The sequence below is a fragment of the Oncorhynchus masou genome, chromosome 12, assembly GCF_036934945.1.
Source record: "Oncorhynchus masou masou isolate Uvic2021 chromosome 12, UVic_Omas_1.1, whole genome shotgun sequence".
Lineage (NCBI taxonomy): Eukaryota > Metazoa > Chordata > Actinopteri > Salmoniformes > Salmonidae > Oncorhynchus > Oncorhynchus masou.
Window position 1 is genome coordinate 20,943,389 of NC_088223.1, and position 20,322 is coordinate 20,963,710.

At 42.0% G+C, this 20,322-nt stretch overlaps 2 protein-coding genes across 4 annotated transcripts in view; one reads left to right on the top strand and one right to left on the bottom strand.

Annotated features, from left to right (window-relative positions):
• Positions 1 to 7,886, top strand: ccn4a (cellular communication network factor 4a). 2 transcript variants are annotated; one of them, XM_064979870.1, is made up of 5 exons: positions 1 to 258; positions 3,393 to 3,675; positions 4,135 to 4,389; positions 6,080 to 6,273; positions 6,435 to 7,886. In XM_064979870.1, exons 1-5 carry the CDS (start codon positions 211 to 213, stop codon positions 6,738 to 6,740), a joined length of 1,086 nt encoding a protein of 361 aa, XP_064835942.1. In that variant the 5' UTR covers positions 1 to 210; the 3' UTR covers positions 6,741 to 7,886. The 2 variants fall into 2 exon arrangements, with proteins under 2 accessions (XP_064835942.1, XP_064835943.1); XM_064979871.1 differs by lacking the exon at positions 1 to 258 and having other exon boundaries at positions 3,439 to 3,652.
• ndrg1a (N-myc downstream regulated 1a) overlaps positions 7,847 to 20,322 on the bottom strand; it is a 23,330-nt gene continuing 10,854 nt past the window's right edge. The window contains exons 2-16 of one of the 2 annotated variants that reach the window (XM_064979867.1): positions 18,434 to 18,505; positions 18,228 to 18,263; positions 15,378 to 15,483; positions 14,902 to 15,022; positions 14,309 to 14,371; positions 13,375 to 13,435; positions 12,890 to 12,976; positions 12,652 to 12,696; positions 12,368 to 12,471; positions 11,915 to 11,977; positions 11,299 to 11,350; positions 10,789 to 10,836; positions 10,190 to 10,225; positions 9,840 to 9,891; positions 7,847 to 9,176 (exon numbers count right to left, since the gene is read on the bottom strand). In XM_064979867.1, the coding sequence (XP_064835939.1) occupies positions 8,962 to 9,176; positions 9,840 to 9,891; positions 10,190 to 10,225; positions 10,789 to 10,836; positions 11,299 to 11,350; positions 11,915 to 11,977; positions 12,368 to 12,471; positions 12,652 to 12,696; positions 12,890 to 12,976; positions 13,375 to 13,435; positions 14,309 to 14,371; positions 14,902 to 15,022; positions 15,378 to 15,483; positions 18,228 to 18,263; positions 18,434 to 18,490 (1,146 nt within the window). In that variant the 5' untranslated portion in view covers positions 18,491 to 18,505 and the 3' untranslated portion in view covers positions 7,847 to 8,961. Of the gene's footprint in view, positions 9,177 to 9,839; positions 9,892 to 10,189; positions 10,226 to 10,788; positions 10,837 to 11,298; positions 11,351 to 11,914; positions 11,978 to 12,367; positions 12,472 to 12,651; positions 12,697 to 12,889; positions 12,977 to 13,374; positions 13,436 to 14,308; positions 14,372 to 14,901; positions 15,023 to 15,377; positions 15,484 to 16,266; positions 16,426 to 18,227; positions 18,264 to 18,433; positions 18,506 to 20,322 lie in introns of those variants that run through there. The other variant, XM_064979868.1, reaches the window with a different exon arrangement.

Sequence of the window (20,322 nt, forward strand, 5' to 3'; positions counted from 1 at the left end):
GGAGAGGGAAAAAGCAGAGCGCGCTGCCAGAAACCTGACGTCAGCAGGCACGAGCTTTAATAACATCACCAGTCCCAGTCCCAGACAGTGGTCCTCGCGGAGGAGATGACAACTAGAAGAAGATTGCCTGGGACTTGTGGAGTGCGAAATATTTTGTTTTTAGTAAAGGAATAATTCTGGGTTCAATGAATTTACAATTCCTAACCAGTGATGAGCTGGCTGCTAAAGTGGATTCTTATAGCAGCAGGGATTCAACAGGTGAGAAAGTGCCATTATAATACTTTTTTTTCAACACTTCGTTTAAGCCTTATTTACCAAATCTATTTATTTCTGATGTGCCAGATCTGATTCATGATTTCTTTGGAATAGAATAGTATTATTGATGCTTCCGATAAATTCACCGTGTATTCACAAGTTATCCCTCCATTTGTTAGTTGTACTTTACTGCCACCATATGGTTATGTGGAGTCATGTTTTGCATTTTACTCCAGATACAAGGACTTCTTGGACAGTACTGTAATAGCATGGAATCAATATCAAATACTATGTTTCTAGTTTAATGTGGTTTAATAGTTTAATCTGCCAAGTTAGGAAAGGTTTATCATTAATTCAATACTTCACACGTTAAAACTGCTCAAACAGTCTCAAAATGTCTGGCCTTAAACTGAAGTTTTTTCACTCACACTGCATCAAATTGGGAGAGAAAAAACAACTGCTTACACAAAGAGATGAAGGTGAGAGTCTATGATGCTCTGTTGATTTGGCCAGAGTTGTGCTCATGGTCTACCCTCAACATTCAGCTTGCACTTTCTCAACCTGACAACAGACTGCATGTGTGACACAACATTGGTCATTTCACCCAGGTTTGGCAGGGGTTAAAGGTCAAATCAGTTGAACACTCCACATCTGAGGAAAGAAAGTTCCAAGTTTCTTATCTGACCTTTATGGCAGTATTGTCAAGGTCACATTAGAAGTCAATCAAGATATTTGATAAACCATGTATCACTTTTTTCATTCCCAGATGCCCAAACAGCGTTTGATGTTGATGTTATATGTCTGCTTGAGGTCACATTGGTCACATGGTTACACAAAGGTCACAGAAAAGGTCAAGGGGTTATAAGTCTGAACAGGTGATGGTATTCACATTAATCTCAATACCAATTTTGGCTGTCTAGATATGATGGGGGTAAGGAACAATAAAGCTTTGTATACATGTACATAAACCGCCAAGCACAAAGCTTCTCATCTCAACAGAAAACCCAGTTCAAATTCATGTTATGCAATATGTATATATATGGATTTTAAGAAAACAAATTGTTCTCTTCCAATTTCCCTTCATTTTTAGATTAAAAAGCTACATGGAGACGATAGACTGTTATTGTCATGATCAGTTGTTGTCTGTGTCTTTTTCATTACCTTGTGAAACACCCCCAGAAAGCCCTTTAAAGCTGAAAGTGACACGTTGGCTGAATCCCAAATGACACCCTATTCCGAAAGAGTGTACTATATAGGGAATAGGGTGCCATCTGGGACGTAAGCGTGTTCTCTGATGTTGTTGTGTAATGACTGAGCCTGATGACTGCTGACCTAGCTTCAGCGGCAGATCCCCTGGGTACTGGCTCTGTGGTACACCCATGATTAAATCTCATTTATCTGCATTAAACATCCTATGCGCTCAATGGATTTACTATTTATTACTATAATTATATTAGAAAAATGTGAAGGCAACTGATGGGCTGCCAAGAACAAGCTTAGGAAAACAAAAATAACACGATTAAGGGGTCTTTTTCACATTTAATTAATCGCAGATTAATTGTGTCTGTATAACCTACCTGGATCAGAAGCTCTTTGGCTTTTATGATATTAATATAAACATGTTGAGGCTGAAATGTAATTAGAGAGGTTTAGTACAGAATAAGACCCTGCAGTAATACAGGAATCTCCAAGAAAAGTTCATTTAGCACTGTTGGTCGGCCCATACTGGAGGCAGCGGTTGCTGTTATGACAGCATCAACATTATTTACAATTGTTTTCATTGAGACGGTTTCCTGGACACAGATTAAGCCTAGTCCTGGACTAAAAAGGCCTAATCTGTGTCTGGGAAACCAGCCCCAAAAAGTTGCCTACAAAAAATCTGTTTGTTTAATGTTCAGACATCAGAAATGAAAGTTTGGCCCTCAGACATTAGGCATAAAAAGTAGTGTCTCGTTCACAAAATATGACATTTTAAAGTAGCCCATTAGGCGATCTGGCTACTCCATGTGTAATAATGGGTTATGGAACACTTTGTGTCGTGACTCATACGAGGGAGTCCTGCTCTTATAATGTGAAGCCAAGACTGAGAATCATTTTTGGAGTTATAAATACTGAGCCAGTCTGAGCCAGCGGACGAACCAGTTTCCTCTGTAGGGACTTAAACAGTCTGGATCCGAGACCAACCCCCATTTGTTTGGTTGTAAAACTCTTCCTCGTGGCTTGTTCAGACGGCACATCTGTTTTGAGTGCTTTAAAAAAAGGGCTGCTTTTCATTTGATCACACACAAAAATTGGGTTTCTGATCTTGGCATAAATATATACAGTTTGTACAGGCAATATTCATGGGGTGAAATGTTGGACACGTTTTATTGTATTGTCACGTCAGCTGTGAAAATACTTTTATATTTTCAAAGAAACTATGAAAAATGGCCTACAGGCAGAATATTGTGTAGACAGGGGAACAAAAAGTACTTTGACTGATCAGCATCATATTGATGATATCATTTGGATTTCATATTCTTACCCTGTTAATCATCCTTGTTGTTGTTGTACAATCCGAACAAGAAGGCCAGCCAGACCTTTAGGCACATTCAGGACTTGCAACACTTATCTAGCCAAATAGGGGATTTGGGTCTTAGGCCGATATAGGACATGTTGGAAATAAAAAAGATTAAGGACATGAAGCTAATTACGGCTTTGATCCTTGGGGCAAACAGCCTATTATTCCCCTGTAACTGTTGTGATTGTGATACAGGTGATCCACGTGCTAACAAGTACATGTGCTTCACAGGAGGTTGGTGCAACCTTAATTGGGGAGGACGGGCTTGTGGTAATGGCTGGAGTGGAATGGGAGGAACGGTATCAAATACATGGTTTCCATCTACTCCGTTCCAGACATTATTATGAGCCATCGTCCCCTCAGCAGCTTCCACTGATTGCTATTTTAAATCGTCCTAGACATGGAAACCTACACAGATAACATACTGTACATCTTTGATGCTTTAGGAATGTCTGTTCTCTACTTACATGGTTTATTGTGTTATCAAAAGTCATAGCGTTTGACCATAGAATACTAAAATATGTATTATGTATATCAAAGTGTGTAACACTAACTCCTCCCTGTCCCTCTCATCTAGGCCTACTCCCAGACTTCCACTGCCATGCTGCCCCTAGCAGAATCCACAGACCTAGAGCCATACAACCGGACCCAGTACTGCCACTGGCCCTGTGAGTGCCCCCTGGTCCCCCATTCCTGCCCTTCAGGGGTGAGCTTGCTCATGGATGGCTGTGACTGCTGCAAGGCCTGCGCCAGGCAGGTGGGGGAGGAGTGCAACGAGGCAGACACTTGCGACTACCATAAGGGATTGTACTGCGATTACAGCTCAGACAAGCCTAGGTACGAAAAAGGAGTGTGTGCATGTAAGTGTCATTTACCACACGTACTCTAACCTACTAAAGACACGTCATGATTAAAGGAATAATCCACTCAAACTATATTTTGGTATTTGTTTCATTAGTTCAGTGCTGATACAGTCCCAAAATATTTTGCATGTCAGCAATCTGGTTTTCAAGATATCAAATTGTAACTTGCCATATTATCATGATGATGTGGCAAGTTACAATTTGCTTCTTGCAAGTCCTATATCTTGAAAACCTGATTGCTGATATACAAAACATTTTGGGACTGTATCAGCAGTGGAATAATGAAAAAAATACCAAAAGATTGATTGTGAAACCTTATTACCCAATGTCATGACCTGTTTGTTTTTGTTCAGATAACACTAAAAACATTGTCTGCTACATTACATTGTTATCATTACCTTATTCACTGTGTATCTCTCTGTGATGTAAGACTGCTGTCCTGACCTTCTTTGCCAGATATGGTTGGCGTGGGCTGCGAGCATGACGGTGTGATCTACCGGAATGGGCAGAGCTTCAAACCCAGCTGTAAATACCAGTGTCTGTGTGTGAACGGGGCCATCGGGTGCGTGTCCCTGTGTACGGACTCCCAGCCCCCCCGGGTGTGGTGCCAGAACTCAAGGAGGGTCAAGATCCCAGGACGCTGCTGTGAACAGTGGATCTGTGACGAGCCCAAGAAGGGGAGGAAGACTGCTCCAAGACATGCAGTGGAAGGTAGGACACAGATCCATCAATCAATCAAACAATTGATCAAGCAATCAGTCAGTCAATCAATTAATCAGTGGTGGCTGGTGTCACTTCAAATAGGAGTACAGGCTCATTGTAATGGCTGGAATGGAATAAATGGAACCGTTTCAAACATATTTACCATTAGTGATGAAGAAATAGTCCATGTGTTCAATACCATTCCAGTCATTACATGGATAGAGTCTCGTGTATTGAGAATCTTGTAACACTAATAACCATGGTAATATTGAACAATTCTTTGAGAACTGTGAAGCAAAATAGTTTGAGGACATTGCTTCATAGTACCGTCCTATAGGTTAACTCCAACCCTGTTCCCAGAGAGCTACCGTCCTATTGGTTAACTCCAACCCTGTTCCTGAAGAGCTGACAGGTGTATAAAGTCGAGCACACAGCCATGCAATTTCCATAAACAAACATTGACAGTAGAATAGCCTTACTGAAGAGCTCAGTGACCTTTCCAACGAGTCAATTCGTCAAATTTCTGCCCTGCTAGAGCAGCACCGGTCAACTGTAACTGCTGTTATTGTAAAGTGGAAACGTCTAGGAGCAACAATGGCTCAGCTGCTAAGTGGTAGGCCACACAAGCTCACAGAACGGGACCGCTGAGTGCTGAAGCACGTAAAAACCATCTGTCCTTGGTTGCAACACTCACTAACTAGTTCCAAACTGCCTCTGCAAGCAGCATCAGCACAAAATATTTTCGTTGGGCGTTACATGAAATGAGTTTCCATAACTGAGCAGCTGCACTCAAGCCTAAGATCACCTTGCGCAATGCCAAGCGTCAGCTGGAGTGGTGTAAAGCTTGCCGCCATTGGACTCTGGAGCAGTGGAAACGCGTTCTCTGGAATAATAAATCACGCTTCACTATCTGGCAGTCCAATGGACAAATCTGGGTTTGTCGGATGCCAGGAGAACACTACCTGCCCCAATGCATAGTGCCAACTGTAACGTTTGGTGGAGGATGAATAATGGTCTGGGGTAGGTTTTCATTTTTTTGTGCTAGAACCCTTAGTTCCAGTGAAGGAAAATCTTAATGCTACAGCATGCAATGACATTCTAGAAGATTCTGTGCTTCCACAAAGGGCCTTCCACAAAGTTGGATTCTGTGCTTCCAACTTTGTGGAAGGCCCTTTGTGGAAGCACAGTTTGTGGAAGGCCCTTTCCTGTTCCAGCATGACAATTCCCCCGTGCACAAAGCGAGGTCCATACAGAAATGGTTTGTCGAGATCGGTGTGGAAGAACTTGACAGGCCTGCGCAGAGCCCTGACCTCAACCTCATCGAACACCTTTGGGAAGAATTGGAGCACCAACTGCGAGCCAGGCCTAATTGCCCAACATCAGTACCAGACATCACTAATGCTCTTGTGGCTGAATGGAATCAAGTCCCCGCAGCAATGTTCCAACATCTAGTGGAAAGCCTTCCCAGAAGAGTAGAGGCTGTTATAGCAGCAAAGGGAGGACCAACTCCGTATTAATGCCCATGATTTTGGAATGAGAGGTTCGACGAGCAGGTATCAGCATACTTTTGGTCATGTAGTGTATTAGGTCCAGTTTTGATGAATAATGTCTAAAAAGCACTTCTGTCACTGCCCATATTAAATTGTAGTCTCTCTCTCTCTCTTTCTCTCTTTCTCTCTGCCTGTCTCTGTTGACATAGCTCTTACTGTTGAGGCGAAGGGCCAGAGCAGGAACTGTGTGATCCAGACAACCTCCTGGAGTATCTGCTCTAAGACTTGTGGTCGAGGTCTGTCCCTGCGTGTCTCTAATGCTAATGACAGGTGTGAGATGGTAAAAGAGTCCCGCCTCTGCAACATACGGCCCTGTGAGGTGGACCTCACCAAGCACATCAAGGTACATGTACAGAGTATGTGTATGCATACACGTTTACCCACATATATGGTCACGGACACATATGCATACTTGTACGCATTGCAAAGAGGTCAAATGTTTGTTTGTTATGATATCTATATTGAAGAGTTCACATTGCAAAAAAGACCTCTCTTATCTCTCAGCCAGGGAAGAATTGTATGAACATCTACAGAGAAGAGCAGCCCAAAAACTTTACCATCTCAGGCTGTGTCAGTAAGAAGTCTTACAGGCCTAAATACTGTGGGGTCTGCGTGGCCACAGACCATCGCTGCTGCATTCCCTACAAGTCCAAGACCATCGATGTGGAGTTTATGTGTCCCAACGGTGCCGTGTTCACCTGGCAAGTCATGTGGATCAACGCCTGCTTCTGTAACCTCAGCTGCAAGAACCCCAATGACATCTTCGCCGAGCTGGAGAATTACTATGGCTACCCTGAGATCGTGAACTGAGACATTTCAATAATAAGCCATGCTCTTATTATGGTCTCTATTCAATCAGATCTGCTTAGCCAACATCCGCATAGCAGTTGTTTTGATGGTGTTAGAGGTGGAACTGCTTTAGAGCTGTCAATCCACAAGTGGCTCCCGGTATTACACCTAAAGCGGACATTGCCATCGGCTGCACGCAGGCACATGAACAGTCACAGGAATGTACACCTCAATTATGATGATAGAAATGTGTATTATTTAGTTTAATGATTTTAAATTTGAGTGTCATTATTTCTATAGAGCCTACACTTTCTCCTTCTGAACTTCTAACAGGAGTGTGGCGGGTGTGGATTTGTGACAATGGTCGCATGTGTAGCTGCTCACCGATTTGCATTTCGACCTCTGAACCTTCCACTATGCAGGTGTCTGCTATCGCTGGTTAATACCTGATCTAATTGAACCTCGGCCTAAGCCTCCATCTACCCCTATTTTCACCTACTTTTCCTTTTCTCAATGTTTTTTGGTTTGTCAGACTTTTAGAATCTCTGTTATATGTAAATGTATTTTATACATAGAGGCTGGTATTCAATCTAAGGCACGTTTTAGAACAACGCTCCATACAGCAGACAGTCCGCCTTTTAAAGGCAATTTCCCCAGCATTCACAGAGATGGCATTCAGTCTCTAGATCATCCATTGGATTGGATTTCAGACAAAGCATTTTCTTAGAAGGGGATCTTTCTTTTGCTTTTTTTCCTATTGGAAAATTGTTTTTTTGTTTGTTTTAAGCTCGTCTTTATGGTCTGTATATGGTTGCATTCGGAAATAGTTTATTGACTTACAAGTAAACCAAGTGTGTGAAAAAGTTATAATTTATTGAAGTACATTTTGAATACTAAATGATTGAACAAATTGTTTGTCATACAGGTATTTTTATATTCACAGTAACAAGTTTCATGAAATCTCGTTCATACTCATGTAAAGATTGTTCAATTCAGAACCACGCGATCAAATCAATGAGTATGAGATGATGTGAGATGCTACTATAGAATGCATGTGCTATGTGGTTAAAGATCCTGTGGTATCATTTGATCTTACAACCATTCAAAATGACGACAACACCAGGACAAAAAGTTATGTTTTTAATAAATACAAATTGTTATGCTATATTTAATGCTTCTCATCTACAGCATTAGGCAGTTATGCATCTTCATAAAGCGACGTCGGCCGGTGTTCTACATAGCCGGCAAGTGTTGCTGTAGCGCACGTAAGAGTGGGAGAGGGTTTTTGAGAAGCTCTATGGCTAACTCGGATCTTTCTATTACATCATGTGGATCGGCTTGACTTTCTCAAATCCATCACAACAAAGCAGCCTTAGTAAGTCAGAGGGTTTCCATGGCACATTATCTTTGTTTGCCGGGATTGCATAGAAATAACCATTTACACAAGAAGAAATATCCAAAAGAACAATTGTGCCTGAAGCCATGATCTGTTAATAAAGCAACAGTATGTGATTGTTTGATCAATGAAAGGATAACCTCATGAAATGTTCTACAATAGATCCAGAAGAATGTTAACTCCAGACGAAACAGACGTCCTAAAAGAGAGGAATCATTACAGGAATGTGTTTGTATGTACATGATACTTTTCAATTCCCTCCTTTCCAAAGTTTCAAAGACTAATAGCAATTTGAGAAGATAAAAAAGACTGCATATATATTTATTTTTTATCCACTTGCCTACCTATTCTTACGCCTCTCCTGTATCCCACAGTACATTAATCAGAACATTGAAAAGTTAACCATGAACAATTAGAAAGTCATTTATAGTCAGGTACACATTTGAGAAAGCTGTGTCATATGTAATAAAGAACTATAGACAAAAAAAACAGTCTTGATGACAAACTGCTGTACTAAGTACTGGTTCTGCAGCCACAGCTTTCTCCCACATTCTCCGTTGCGCTGTGTCACTCTGCTGCGTTGCCACTAACAACTAGATATTCCACCTGACGCGGCAGATGGGAAGGGATCTGTTTATTTCAGAATACGTTTTTCCCTCTAAGGAATTTCCTTCATAATGCAGTAGTATATGCTTGCATAGCCTTACACACACACAACCTCTTCGCATAACTCTTTGGCATAGAGACATTCTCTAGTTGTGTATGTGTGTTTGTAGGTGTGGTTAGTGGCAGCACAGCAGGAACCAGGGTGCAGAGGTTAAAGGTTGAGTGTCATATAAGGGTCATCTAGCAGGACACTTCGGTGGACTTGAGCGCAGTGCTGCTGTTTGCTGTGCCTTCCATACTGTCCGTGTGGGAACGGCCACGCTTCTCGTTGGTGTGTGACCTGCTCCTGTTTCCCTCATTAGTGTGAGACCGGCTCCTGTTGCCATCCATGGAGTGGATGCTGGAGCCGGATGCAGTGCGAGAGCGGACCAGTCTGGTCATGCTGGCGGCGGGCACTGAGGAAAGGAGGAGGAAGAGGAGACAAGGTTAAAGATCCATTCACACTGTGTTCATGGTTAACTGAATACTGAATGTGGGCACTATATTTCATAATCATTATAAAACAGGTTAACTGGCATCCACATTATTTTTATTTCTACTTTGCACATTCTTCCACTGCAAATCTATCATTCCAGTGTTTTACTTGCTATATTGTATTTACTTTGCCACCATGGCCTTTTTTTGCCTTTACCTCCCGTCATTTGCTCACATCGTATATAGACTTGTTTCTACTGTATTATTGACTGTATGTTTGTTTTACTCCATGTGTAACTCTGTGTTGTTGTATGTGTCGAACTGCTTTGCTTTATCTTGGCCAGGTCGCAATTGTAAATGAGAACTTGTTCTCAACTTGCCTACCTGGTTAAATAAAGGTGAAATATTTAAAAAAATATATATTAAAAAATCCTGTTGTTATCTGAAGGTGCAGTTACTAATCTCACCCACCAGGTGGCAGGCAAACTCCTTACAGGTTGACGTGAACACCCACATTTCTTTTGCAAACAGTAATAGGGTAACCAGACTTTTATGTTTATACATAATTAATTAATGACTTAGGTTAATGTAATTACTGGTCAGCGTTGGGTACACAGAGTGTGTGTGTTGGAGTGTGTACTTACTGTAGCCCATTCCCTGAATGAAGTACTTGAAGGCCTCTGTCAGCTTTGCAGGCTGTTGGGTGAGCAAAGGAGAAAGTTAGCAACTTGTTTCCCTGGTATTATCCACATAATGACATAACAGGCAGATTCATGTCCTATCCTACAAACTGATAATGAGAGGCATATGTATGACAGCTGTTGTAGCAGCAGGTGCTGAGCTGGGTATTAGCTCTCCAGACCTGACGTATGTGCCTCATTGCTACTGTCACTAATGCTCTTAAGTCAAGCTGCCGTTGTATTAACTCCCTAATGATTATCCCTTTGCCACCCCACCTCACCTGCGTGGACATGTTAACAAATTAGAAACGCACCTGGTCAACCATGGGCAGGCCTCCGCAATCCGCCATCTGGAAAAAATAAACACATTCAAGAGGGCAGAGTTAAGGTATCAGGTCAGCAGCAGTACGACATTAGTCACCCCCCATTACACAAAACAACCTCCCATCTAACACTTCCTCAATGTGAAACAAGTGTTTTCCATCAGCCTCTGGACAGTTAACAGTTTAGCGTCTGTAAAACGTGCCCATTTCAGAGCTTTACAGAACGCATTAGGTCACAGCCAGGGGCGTGCACATCATAGGTAGGCCAGACAGGAAGGATTGTGACCTGGGTCATGTTTATCAGGAACCAAACAGAGGTAAACAAACTCAAACAGGGAGGGCACAATCTGGACTTGGTCCAATAAGAAACTCAAGTTTTCCATTGCAAAACGTTTTCCATTACGTGCTTAATGAACAGACCCTGGAGGCTGGGTACAGCAGCATAGCCTCAACCTGCGGTCTCAGGGGTTCAAGGCAGCGCTAGTAAATCAGTCACCAGGTAGTTGCTGAGCTCCTGGATGCTCATCAGACTGCCTAGCCAATATTATAACCTATTATTAGCAGGAGGTAGATTGTAGGGGGCCACTCACCTTGAGAAGTGTGGTCTTTGTCGGGTCCAGCTTAGTATTGCACTCTACCTGTAGATGCACAGTACAGAGTCTAATTGAGGGACTAAATATTTACCCTAGTAGAGAAATAAATAGGTAACTGGGGGAGTAATATTTTATTGCTAGAATAGCTTTTGTGGTGTATGATTTCTTTCCCTTTTTTGTCCCATGTTTAAATCCTAAACATTTTAACCTTTGATAATATCTTGTTGGGTAGGTCAGGGCTCTCCAACCCTGTTACAGGAGGGCTACCCTCCAGTAGGTTTTCACTCCAACCCCAGCTTTAACTAACCTGATTCAGGCTAGGTGCGCTAGATTAGGGTTGGAGCGAAAACCTACAGGGCGGTAGCCCTCCTGGAACAGGGATGGAGAGCCCTGACTTAGATGAAAGGACAACACATGTTCTGAGGAACCTCGGGACTAAAGACCAGAGGTATTACTGTTAATGATTTGTTTATGGCCGTTAGGATTACAGTGTGCATTTGGACTTACCACAGCGTCAACAGCCGGAGAGCTGTCTCCTACCACCAACAGAGAAGGACACCTGAAAGCAAAACATTTTTTATTGCTATTTTAATACGCAAGCCTTATTTGATTTAATAGAAGTTTGGTAATGCTTAGGTTGTGACAACTGTACTGATATAAGTGTGATGCATGTGACATCCCGGCAACTTTGAGAAAAAACACTTTATATCGGAGTTGTCCCTGTTGACGGTCTATGCATATTCATGAGGCTAGCATAGCATCTCACTCTCCATTGAATACAGGCTATTGACGTCAACACCCATCATCAAATATTCAAGAAAGTATTCAAATAACGAGATGTATCCACCAATCCAAAGAGAGGAACAGGAAGGAGCTTGACAGCCCGCCGTTCCGCTCTTTGGTCAACGAATCCCATTGTTAGGGCGGAGACTAGCATCTTGTCATTATATCCATCTGTGGTTATAGTACAACAGAGCCAGGAGTTTTTCCCAGACCGAGTAACCACCAGATCAGGCTATAACTAGTGCCCAGAATTTCTAGGTCAGGGAAAACTCATGGCTCTAGCAATAAGCCATGTGGGATGATTGAGGTATGCCAAAATGTCTGAAGGTTTGGAACTCACTTCAGGGTTCTGACGGAGATTTTCCCACCAGGAATGGGCCTCTCAATCTCCAGATCCCGCCGGCTGAAAGGGAAAAGGGTGGGATATCAGTGAGGCCCAAACTGAACATACTGACATTTTACTAATATAATATTACATATATATGTTTATCTATTATAGATATGTAATAACATATATTGAAATATTAGAAATACATAGATAAGATACAGTATATTTCTACAATGAATATACAGGCGTCCTCTGTAAAATGTGATTATGTATATTAAATATATAGATATTTATGTGGGGTCAAAGGATGTTCATGGTAATCTGTGTTATTCTTCGCAGTGAGGAGTCTAGTGTATTTACATGTTGTAAGACTTGATTAAGCCCTTTATCTACTTCCCCCATAGTCGGATGAACTCATGGCTACCATTTGTATGATTATTCTCTGCAGGAGCCCAGTGTATTTACCTGTTGTAAGCCTTGACAAAGTGGTGCAGGTTGTACTGGTTCATGTCGTTCATGATGTGATGGCGGTAGGTGGCGATAAGGTCATGGTTGTTGGATATTTCCTCCTACGGAGACAGAAATAAACACCTACTCAGACTCTGTGACCTAGTGAGAGTACTGCAACATGTACGCCTGCCACGAACTGTCCTATATCCATGTAGCCCATAATTGGAATAGATTCAATGGGATTATGCTGACGTGATTTGCAGTTTCAATCACTGTCTATTTGGGTGCCCACTACTCACCTTTCCGAAGAGATGGCCGATGAGCATTTCGGGCAAAGCAGTGACCTGAAAAGAGATTGAAAAGATGATTTGTATATTTTTTTCCATGGGTCAAATAGCAATCATATACATAGCTACGTTAATACTGTATAAACAAGCTACGTGACAATGTTGACAATCTAAAAAGGGCTATATAAATCATTAAAGTTGATGGGTTGTTGTGGATCTGTGGTTGTGTGGAGATGGTCCAGTATAGTACCTTGTTTGCAGCCCAGTCCATCCACCCCTCAGCACAATGGTTGATGTTAACCAGAACCAGGCCTTCCACCAATGCTGGGTAGTCCAGCTAAAAACAGAAACAAACATTTGGTCAATGACTTCATAATGGTGAAACTATACAAACAGTGCTCATTGAAACCTCATAGGGGTCATTTTCATTCACTATACTCATTGAAAGATCAACGTTTCGTCAGTTAGGAGTTAAAACATTCGTCTCCCTCCATCATCTGGGTTTCAGCATATTGAGACGGAGTCCCTACAGGGCCGGGTGTTTTGGTCTACAACATTTCCAGACTCTCAGCAGCAGGCTAAAGCAATAAACAGGACTCTACACCCAAAATCAGCACAGCATCACTGGGAACATTAATCTACTATAACTTCTAATCCCGATTTGATTAAAACTCTTCATAATGAACCAAATTTAAACGTAATTGAAAGGGGAAGGGAGGAGGGCATCAAACTCACAGCGAATCTCGCCAGGATGTAGGCTCCAGCTCCGACGGCTATTCCAATGATGCTTTTCAGGCTGTGGTTATTAACAAACAGAATATCATCAGAATTTTTGAGCCAATGGATGAGGGTCTAAGGCATCATAGTCTTTATTCATAAAGCATCTCAAAATAGGAGTTCTCTTCATTATGACCTAGAAGGCAAAACAGCACCTCTAATCTGAGACACTATGAAAATAGATCCTGAAAGGTAAGTAGCATGACATGCTGACCACACCGCTCGCGTCGCGAGCACATACATGTTATTCAATCATTGCCCCCACACTGCTCACGTGCATTAGCGTAGCCAAGCACTAAAATAGAACTTGGTTCTACTTGTGAACCTTGACACACTGCAAGTCCTGCCTCTCCCATCTCCTCATTGGTTTTTAGGAGCATATACCCACGTGGGTGAATGAAAGATGAACTGAGGTCCACACCCCTGTCAGTTGTGGTAATGCACCTTAAAGTTGGTTGCCAACCACCATATAAAGTCCAAAGAAGAAGAAGCCTGAAGGAGGAGAGATTACTATAAACGAACTCGGTTTACCCTTATGTGTGGATTAATTGTCAGATTAGAGGACCTTGTGCATTTCAGGTCAAATAACAACCCAATGATTATATCCCAGGACAAATTAGCTAGCAACAGCAAGCTAGCTAGCTAAATTGCCATACATGTTTAATGCTTTTCAACCTGTCCCCAAACTAATATAGTTGGTTCTGAGTTAATTTTGATATTTCAAGCTACGTGTCCTGATCGCATCTGGTGTGGGTGGACAAAAGCAACATGCGCGGTCTGGTCAGCATTTGAGCCCTATGGACTGGGGTTCAAATGTATGAGGAGAAATATATTTCATAATGAAAATATTGGATCAATTTCTAAATCTTATAAAGTCCTTGTTTGGACTTACCCAAAATGCTTGAGGACCAGGGGGAGGGACTCAGACAGCTGATCCATGGAGGGGTACTCGTACCTGGAGACAAAACAACAACCGTCAGGGTTAAAGTACTTCCATTATCAACACTTTACAATGCTTCTTATCACTGCCCTCCATATCTCTATTCCATCAACAGCCTCATACTGCTTTCTCATATCCTTTCTTTACTTTGATCATCTCTCCTATTCAGATCTATGGGGATCTGGACTCAAGATGCAGACGATCATAAAAACGAAGCACCAGAGCAATCAGGTAAAAAATTATATTCACCTAACATGCAAATGATTTATCAAGAGATCTGTGTAAATGGGCCACAACAGATCTAGATGCTACAGTACAGAGGTCAAAGGGTGACAGACGAACAGGCTGGCATACATTTGGTGCAAAGGCGGCGAGGTCTAGGGTGGTCAAGTGGTCTAAGTCACTGCCTCCAGAACTCATACAGCGGCAGCATGGGTTTAAATACGGCCCAGTGCCATTTCAACCCACTCTCCTCCACCTTTCCTCTTTACATCTGTCCTATCCAATCAACAACATATAAGATAAGGCTAGGCGACTGGGCTCACCCAGTAGAGAAAGTGTTGGCCCCCTCCTGCTGCCCAGGGGCATCGACGTGGCACACAGCAAAGTGCTGCATGATCTCCTGCATGTCCTCATGCTGGAACATGGAGTCAAAGCACGTCTTGTCTGAAACATGGAGATCCGGTACAGGATGTTAGTGATGAGGCTGGATCTCATATGATTTGTGGATGTCAAATGTCTATCACGGTGGCCATTGTGTGCTTCTTCTCAACTTTCAAATGTATCTATTTATTTAAATGTTCATCTTTATTCAGCCAGGTAAGTCATTGAGAATCAATTATCTTTTACAAATAAAGTAAATTCACTTTTCATGATGTTGACTAACCGTTATAGTCAACGAATAGACGTTCTCATTCTTAAACGTAACAATACCAAAGTGCATGGGGACATTAGTCTTACATTGAGGGGTGACATCAAATCCATTAACTAGGATGGGATGAATGAAGCAAATGGGGCTTACGGTTCAGTCCAATGTCATGGAAGGTGAGGATGACGGGCCGGTCTCCTTTGGGTATCCCCTTCATGGTGCAGTGGATCCTTCCATGGGGAGTCTCTACATCGTGCTCCTAAAGATGGAATAAACCACGGTTAGCAAATAGGGATACCACAGCACTATATTAAATATTCAAACATAACAACAACAAAAAATTGCCCTTCAGAATCACTTGATTTTAACTTGGGCTGCATGTATTTTCTCCAACACAACACATTGCAATCAGAACACATCCAAACAGACTTAAAGTTCGCTCTGAATAAGGGGCAGCAGGTAGCCTAGTGGTTAGAGCGTTGGGCCAGTAACTGAAAGGTTTCTGGATCAAATCCCTGAGCTGACAAGGTAAAAATCTGTCAGTCTTGCCCCTGAACAAGTCAGTTAACCCACTGTTCCCTGTTAGGCCGTTATTGTAAATAAGAATTTGTTCTCAACTGACTTGCCTAGTTAAATAATAAAAACATGACCAATTACCAAAAAGTGAAGGCTTCATCAGAAAGTTCTATTGAAAACAAATTAATCCAACTTCCAGTGAAACAAAATGTAAAGGCTCATGCAAAAGCAGTTAGGCTTTCTGCATTCAGTATCTTCAGTACATTCTGCTTCTCAAGGAGTCATCAACCAGAGCATCTGGCAAAAAGGTTTTAACAATGACCAACAATAGGATTCAATTCCACATGATTTCTGACTGATGCGTATTACTTCCAAAGAACTTTCAGTCCACCATGTTTTTCACAATCAGATTGTTTATTTCAATCTCACAATAGTACAGAAGAAAAGATAAAGGTAAACAAGCCCAAGACGGCCTATCAAAGCGCACCAACTACTCCATAACAGACAGAGATCCAACAGTACTTACAGAGGTTTCAATCTCAGCAACAACACTCTCCATGTCCGAATCCCCCTCAAGAACCATGTTTCCTAGTGGCTTTTGGTCACCTGTACTGAGTAGTAAACGGAGGTAGTGCTCTGAGCTATAGATCCAATTGAAGGTAAGCTTCTGTAAAGGTCTTTATGAGGGGACTTGTCTGAGGGTTGTGTTTTATACCCCTGGTACTTACTACTCTGCATAAGCCCTGGCCTCCCATGGTGCTTTGCAAGGTGGTCAAAACAAGATAATTCTAGCTGAAGAGATCCCTAAATTGGATCAGCACAATGTCCGAAAGTGGGACAGCATGGGATATTTAATGAGGACTAGTGCAAAGTGAAGAGTAAGCAAGCCATCAGATCAGAGGGAATACAGTATAAAAGAGCAATGAATAACTTAACCCAGTTGCCAAAATATCCTCATTTGATGACATATCAGGCAGTCAAGAAAGAGAAAAATAAAGACATTTTTTGTAATAGCACTGGCATAATCACATCTGAACCCTTTATGGTGTTTTAAGTCATTCTGTTAGGTATGTCTGTGTGGCAATGTTTCAATAGATTGAAAACTAACTCAGTATCGTTATGAGATACCGTGCAAATACATTGTTTCATATCTCAATGTTATCAGTGTGGAGAGATTATCTTTAGTTTACTATTCCAAAGATAAGATAGACTATTCGCTCCTAGGTGCAATTTTGTTTGCGGCACGTTCAATTTCATAGGCCGAGCCTACTGATACTGCAAGTAAGGGTGGTTACCAATAAAATAATATTGCCACTGGAGTAGGGGAGGAATCCTGACATCATAAACCCCATACACTGACCAAAACAACTCTTACAAGGAAGGTAGTTAGGTCCAGGTTAAGACCCTGAGGAGTTCTGTCCCAAATGGCAACCTATCCCCTACAGAGTGCACACATTTTTACCAAATGAATTTGGGCTCTGGTCAAAAGTAGTACACTGCGTAGGGAATATGTTGCCATTTGGGACGCAATAAGAGTCAACGATGTAGTGAAATCCAGTTAAACCAAGGCTTCCCTCCAGGTTCACATAACCTATGTACATGACCTGAGGTAAACATCTGACGGCAGTGTCGTCTAGGTAACCGCGGCTTATTTGGTGGCAGTTTGATATAGACACATGCTGAGCTAATCTCATTGAGCTAGCTAGAGGAGGGGGGAGAGGAGAAAGGAGGAGGAGGAGGGATACATGTGTAACTTGTGTGCTTGAGCTTAAGGGGGAGGGGAGGCAGCCTGGGAAAGGGACAGGTGGCTGAGGTGTCCCTCCTCTACCTACGTCAGTAGGGCTCTAAGACACAAAGTGATATTAAACGCTTGCCCTGGAAACCTGAGTTGACTAATCCCAGCAGGCGTGAGGGTCGGTTTGCACGAGATGGTTAGCTGCAGGCAAAATCCCTCTGCCACCTCTGAAACTTCTCAGGTCGACATGCAGTATAATCAGTTTCAGGATATTGGCATGTGGTAGGATGTTTATAAGGTACTTTGACAAGTTAAGAATGAAAGCATTGATTGTTAGGTAGTGGGTTCCCAGTGGTGCAGTCCACGGTCCTGGATGTATGTTGTTGGTATGCAGTAGGTATGCTGCTGGCTGTATGTCAAGTCAACATACACATTCATACTACAGTGTGCTCAAAATTAAAAGATACCTTTCCCGTCTTTAGATTACACAAAGGGCTACAGATAAAACATTAGTGCAGTAGTCATCTAACGTCATCTGTCAGTATCAAAGAGACCTAAATGTATGCAAAACTTCCACCAGAAACACCTAAGTACTGCAAGATGATTCATCAATAATTTTCCTTTCACATCACTGAAATATCCCAACCTAATCCATGTGGACATTAATCTGACTACTCTACACTGAAACCTGTGGATTATGTCAACATTTGTAGATTTTGATGGATATCTACGTGTGCACCATAGGGACATACCTTTATCACAAGTTGCGCAACAGCTGCTCTCAACCCCTAGAAATGACAGAGACAATGGTTATAGAGAGTGAAGTTTTGCTTTTTTTTTGCTTTTCAGTTGTTATATAACAAAGTTGAAACAACATTTTGCTCAGACAAATAAACCATTGTCTATAGTACATGCAAATCAAATGTATGATCATACAAATGATCATGAGTTTACTTACTGGCAATTCCCTGTCAACAAGCAGGGGTGCTTTTGGTAAAACTTGGATGTCATCCATGTCTTTCAGTTGAAGCTGAGAGAGACAGAGACAGAGACAGAGAGGACTGTTAATTTACGCAGACTGCTTCAACCAGTGGTGGAGCGTTCCTCTGTGTTTGAGAGGAAGTTTCATATAACAAAACACACATACCTTCCTGATCCCTGTACATTTTGTTTTGATATCATGTTATTACGTTCATTTTTTATTTCACCTTTATTTAACCAGGTAGGCAAGTTGAGAACAAGTTCTCATTTACAATTGCGACCTGGCCAAGATAAAGCAAAGCAGTTCGACACATACAACACAGAGTTACACATGGAGTAAAACATAGTCAATAATACAATAGAAAAATAAGTCTATATACAATGTGAGCAAATGAGGTGAGATAAGGGAGGTAAAGGCAAAAAAAAGGCCATGGTGGCAAAGTAAATACAATATAGCAAGTAAAACACTGGAAAGGTAGATTTGTAGTGGAAGAATGTGCAAAGTAGAGAGAAATAATGGGGTGCAAAGGAGCAAAATAAATAAATAAATACAGTAGGGGGAGAGGTAGTTGTTTGGGCTAAATTATAGATGGGCTATGTACAGGTGCAGTAATCTGTGAGCTGCTCTGACAGCTGGTGCTTAAAGCTAGTGAGGGAGATAAGTGTTTCCAGTTTCAGAGATTTTTGTAGTTGGTTCCAGTCATTGGCAGCAGAGAACTGGAAGGAGAGGCGGCCAAAGAAAGAATAGGTTTTGGGGGTGTCTAGAGAGATATACCTGCTGGAGCGCGTGCTACAGGTGGGTAATGCAATGGTGACCAGCGAGCTGAGATAATGGGGGACTTTACCTAGCAGGGTCTTGTCGATGACCTGGAGCCAGTGGGTTTGGCGACGAGTATGAAGCGAGGGCCAGCCAACGAGAGCGTACAGGTCGCAGTGGTGGGTAGTATATGGGGCTTTAGTGTCAAAACAGATGGCACTGTGATAGACTGCATCCAATTTATTGAGTAGGGTATTTGGAGGCTATTTTGTAAATGACATCGCCAAACTTAACACTGAGAAAACAAGACTCTCGTTCAACAGTGCATTTGAGTATTTTCTGATATATTCAATATTCAACCACTTGTCTTTTCAAATAAATATCTAAAAACCTACTTCGAAATAATTGAAAAGTTATTAAAAAAATGTTTTTTTAAATATATAGTATTTGAACCCAGGTCTGGATCGTATAGGTACCATGCTTTCCTTCCCAACCTTTGTATGATACTTCTACGGATCTAAACATCTCCAAAACAACTTGAAGAAGGGAACTCCTCAAGTGTTTGACAGGTGGTTTCCAGGAGTTGTTTACCAGGAGTTGTTTGCCAACCTTCCACTGCACATAGTTAGCTATGACCACCTGATTTTTACACAAAGGAATGACAGATGACTAAAACACAACATCCATGTTGCCCTCTTGTAGGGATTGATGTATGACACTGTTTTAAGACTAGAAATAGACCAGGCCCTAGCTACAGCTACAGTTTTCAAAGCATTTTAAACCAGAATGAACTCAAATGAGAGTCGCCGGGTATTTTGACAGAGGTAGGGAGTGGGCGAAAAATTCAATCAAGCTGCTGTCTAGAGATCATGCTGCTGTGAACCATGATGTTAATTTGGTGGGATTGTGTGGGCTCTGCTGTGCATGCAAATCAAATCAGATGGTAAACAGACAGGGCCTTTGTGTCCAGCAAGGCCAAGGCAGGAGAAGCAGTCAAGGCAGGGCGGGCAGGCAGGCGAGGCTGGTAAAGGAGTCAGGCTCTTCCTCTGTGGTGGGCTTACTGGGCTGGGCCAACACACAAGAAGCTACTGACAATGCACAGCTTCCAT

Excerpts from the sequence above, each read along its gene's own strand:
- ccn4a (XM_064979870.1), top strand. The coding sequence starts at position 211 with ATGAGCTGGCTGCTAAAGTGGATTCTTATAGCAGCAGGGATTCAACAG. Across the intron at positions 259-3,392 it reads TAGCAGCAGGGATTCAACAG|GCCTACTCCCAGACTTCCAC; the intron begins GTGAGAAAGTGC and ends CCTCTCATCTAG. Across the intron at positions 3,676-4,134 it reads CGAAAAAGGAGTGTGTGCAT|ATATGGTTGGCGTGGGCTGC; the intron begins GTAAGTGTCATT and ends CTTCTTTGCCAG.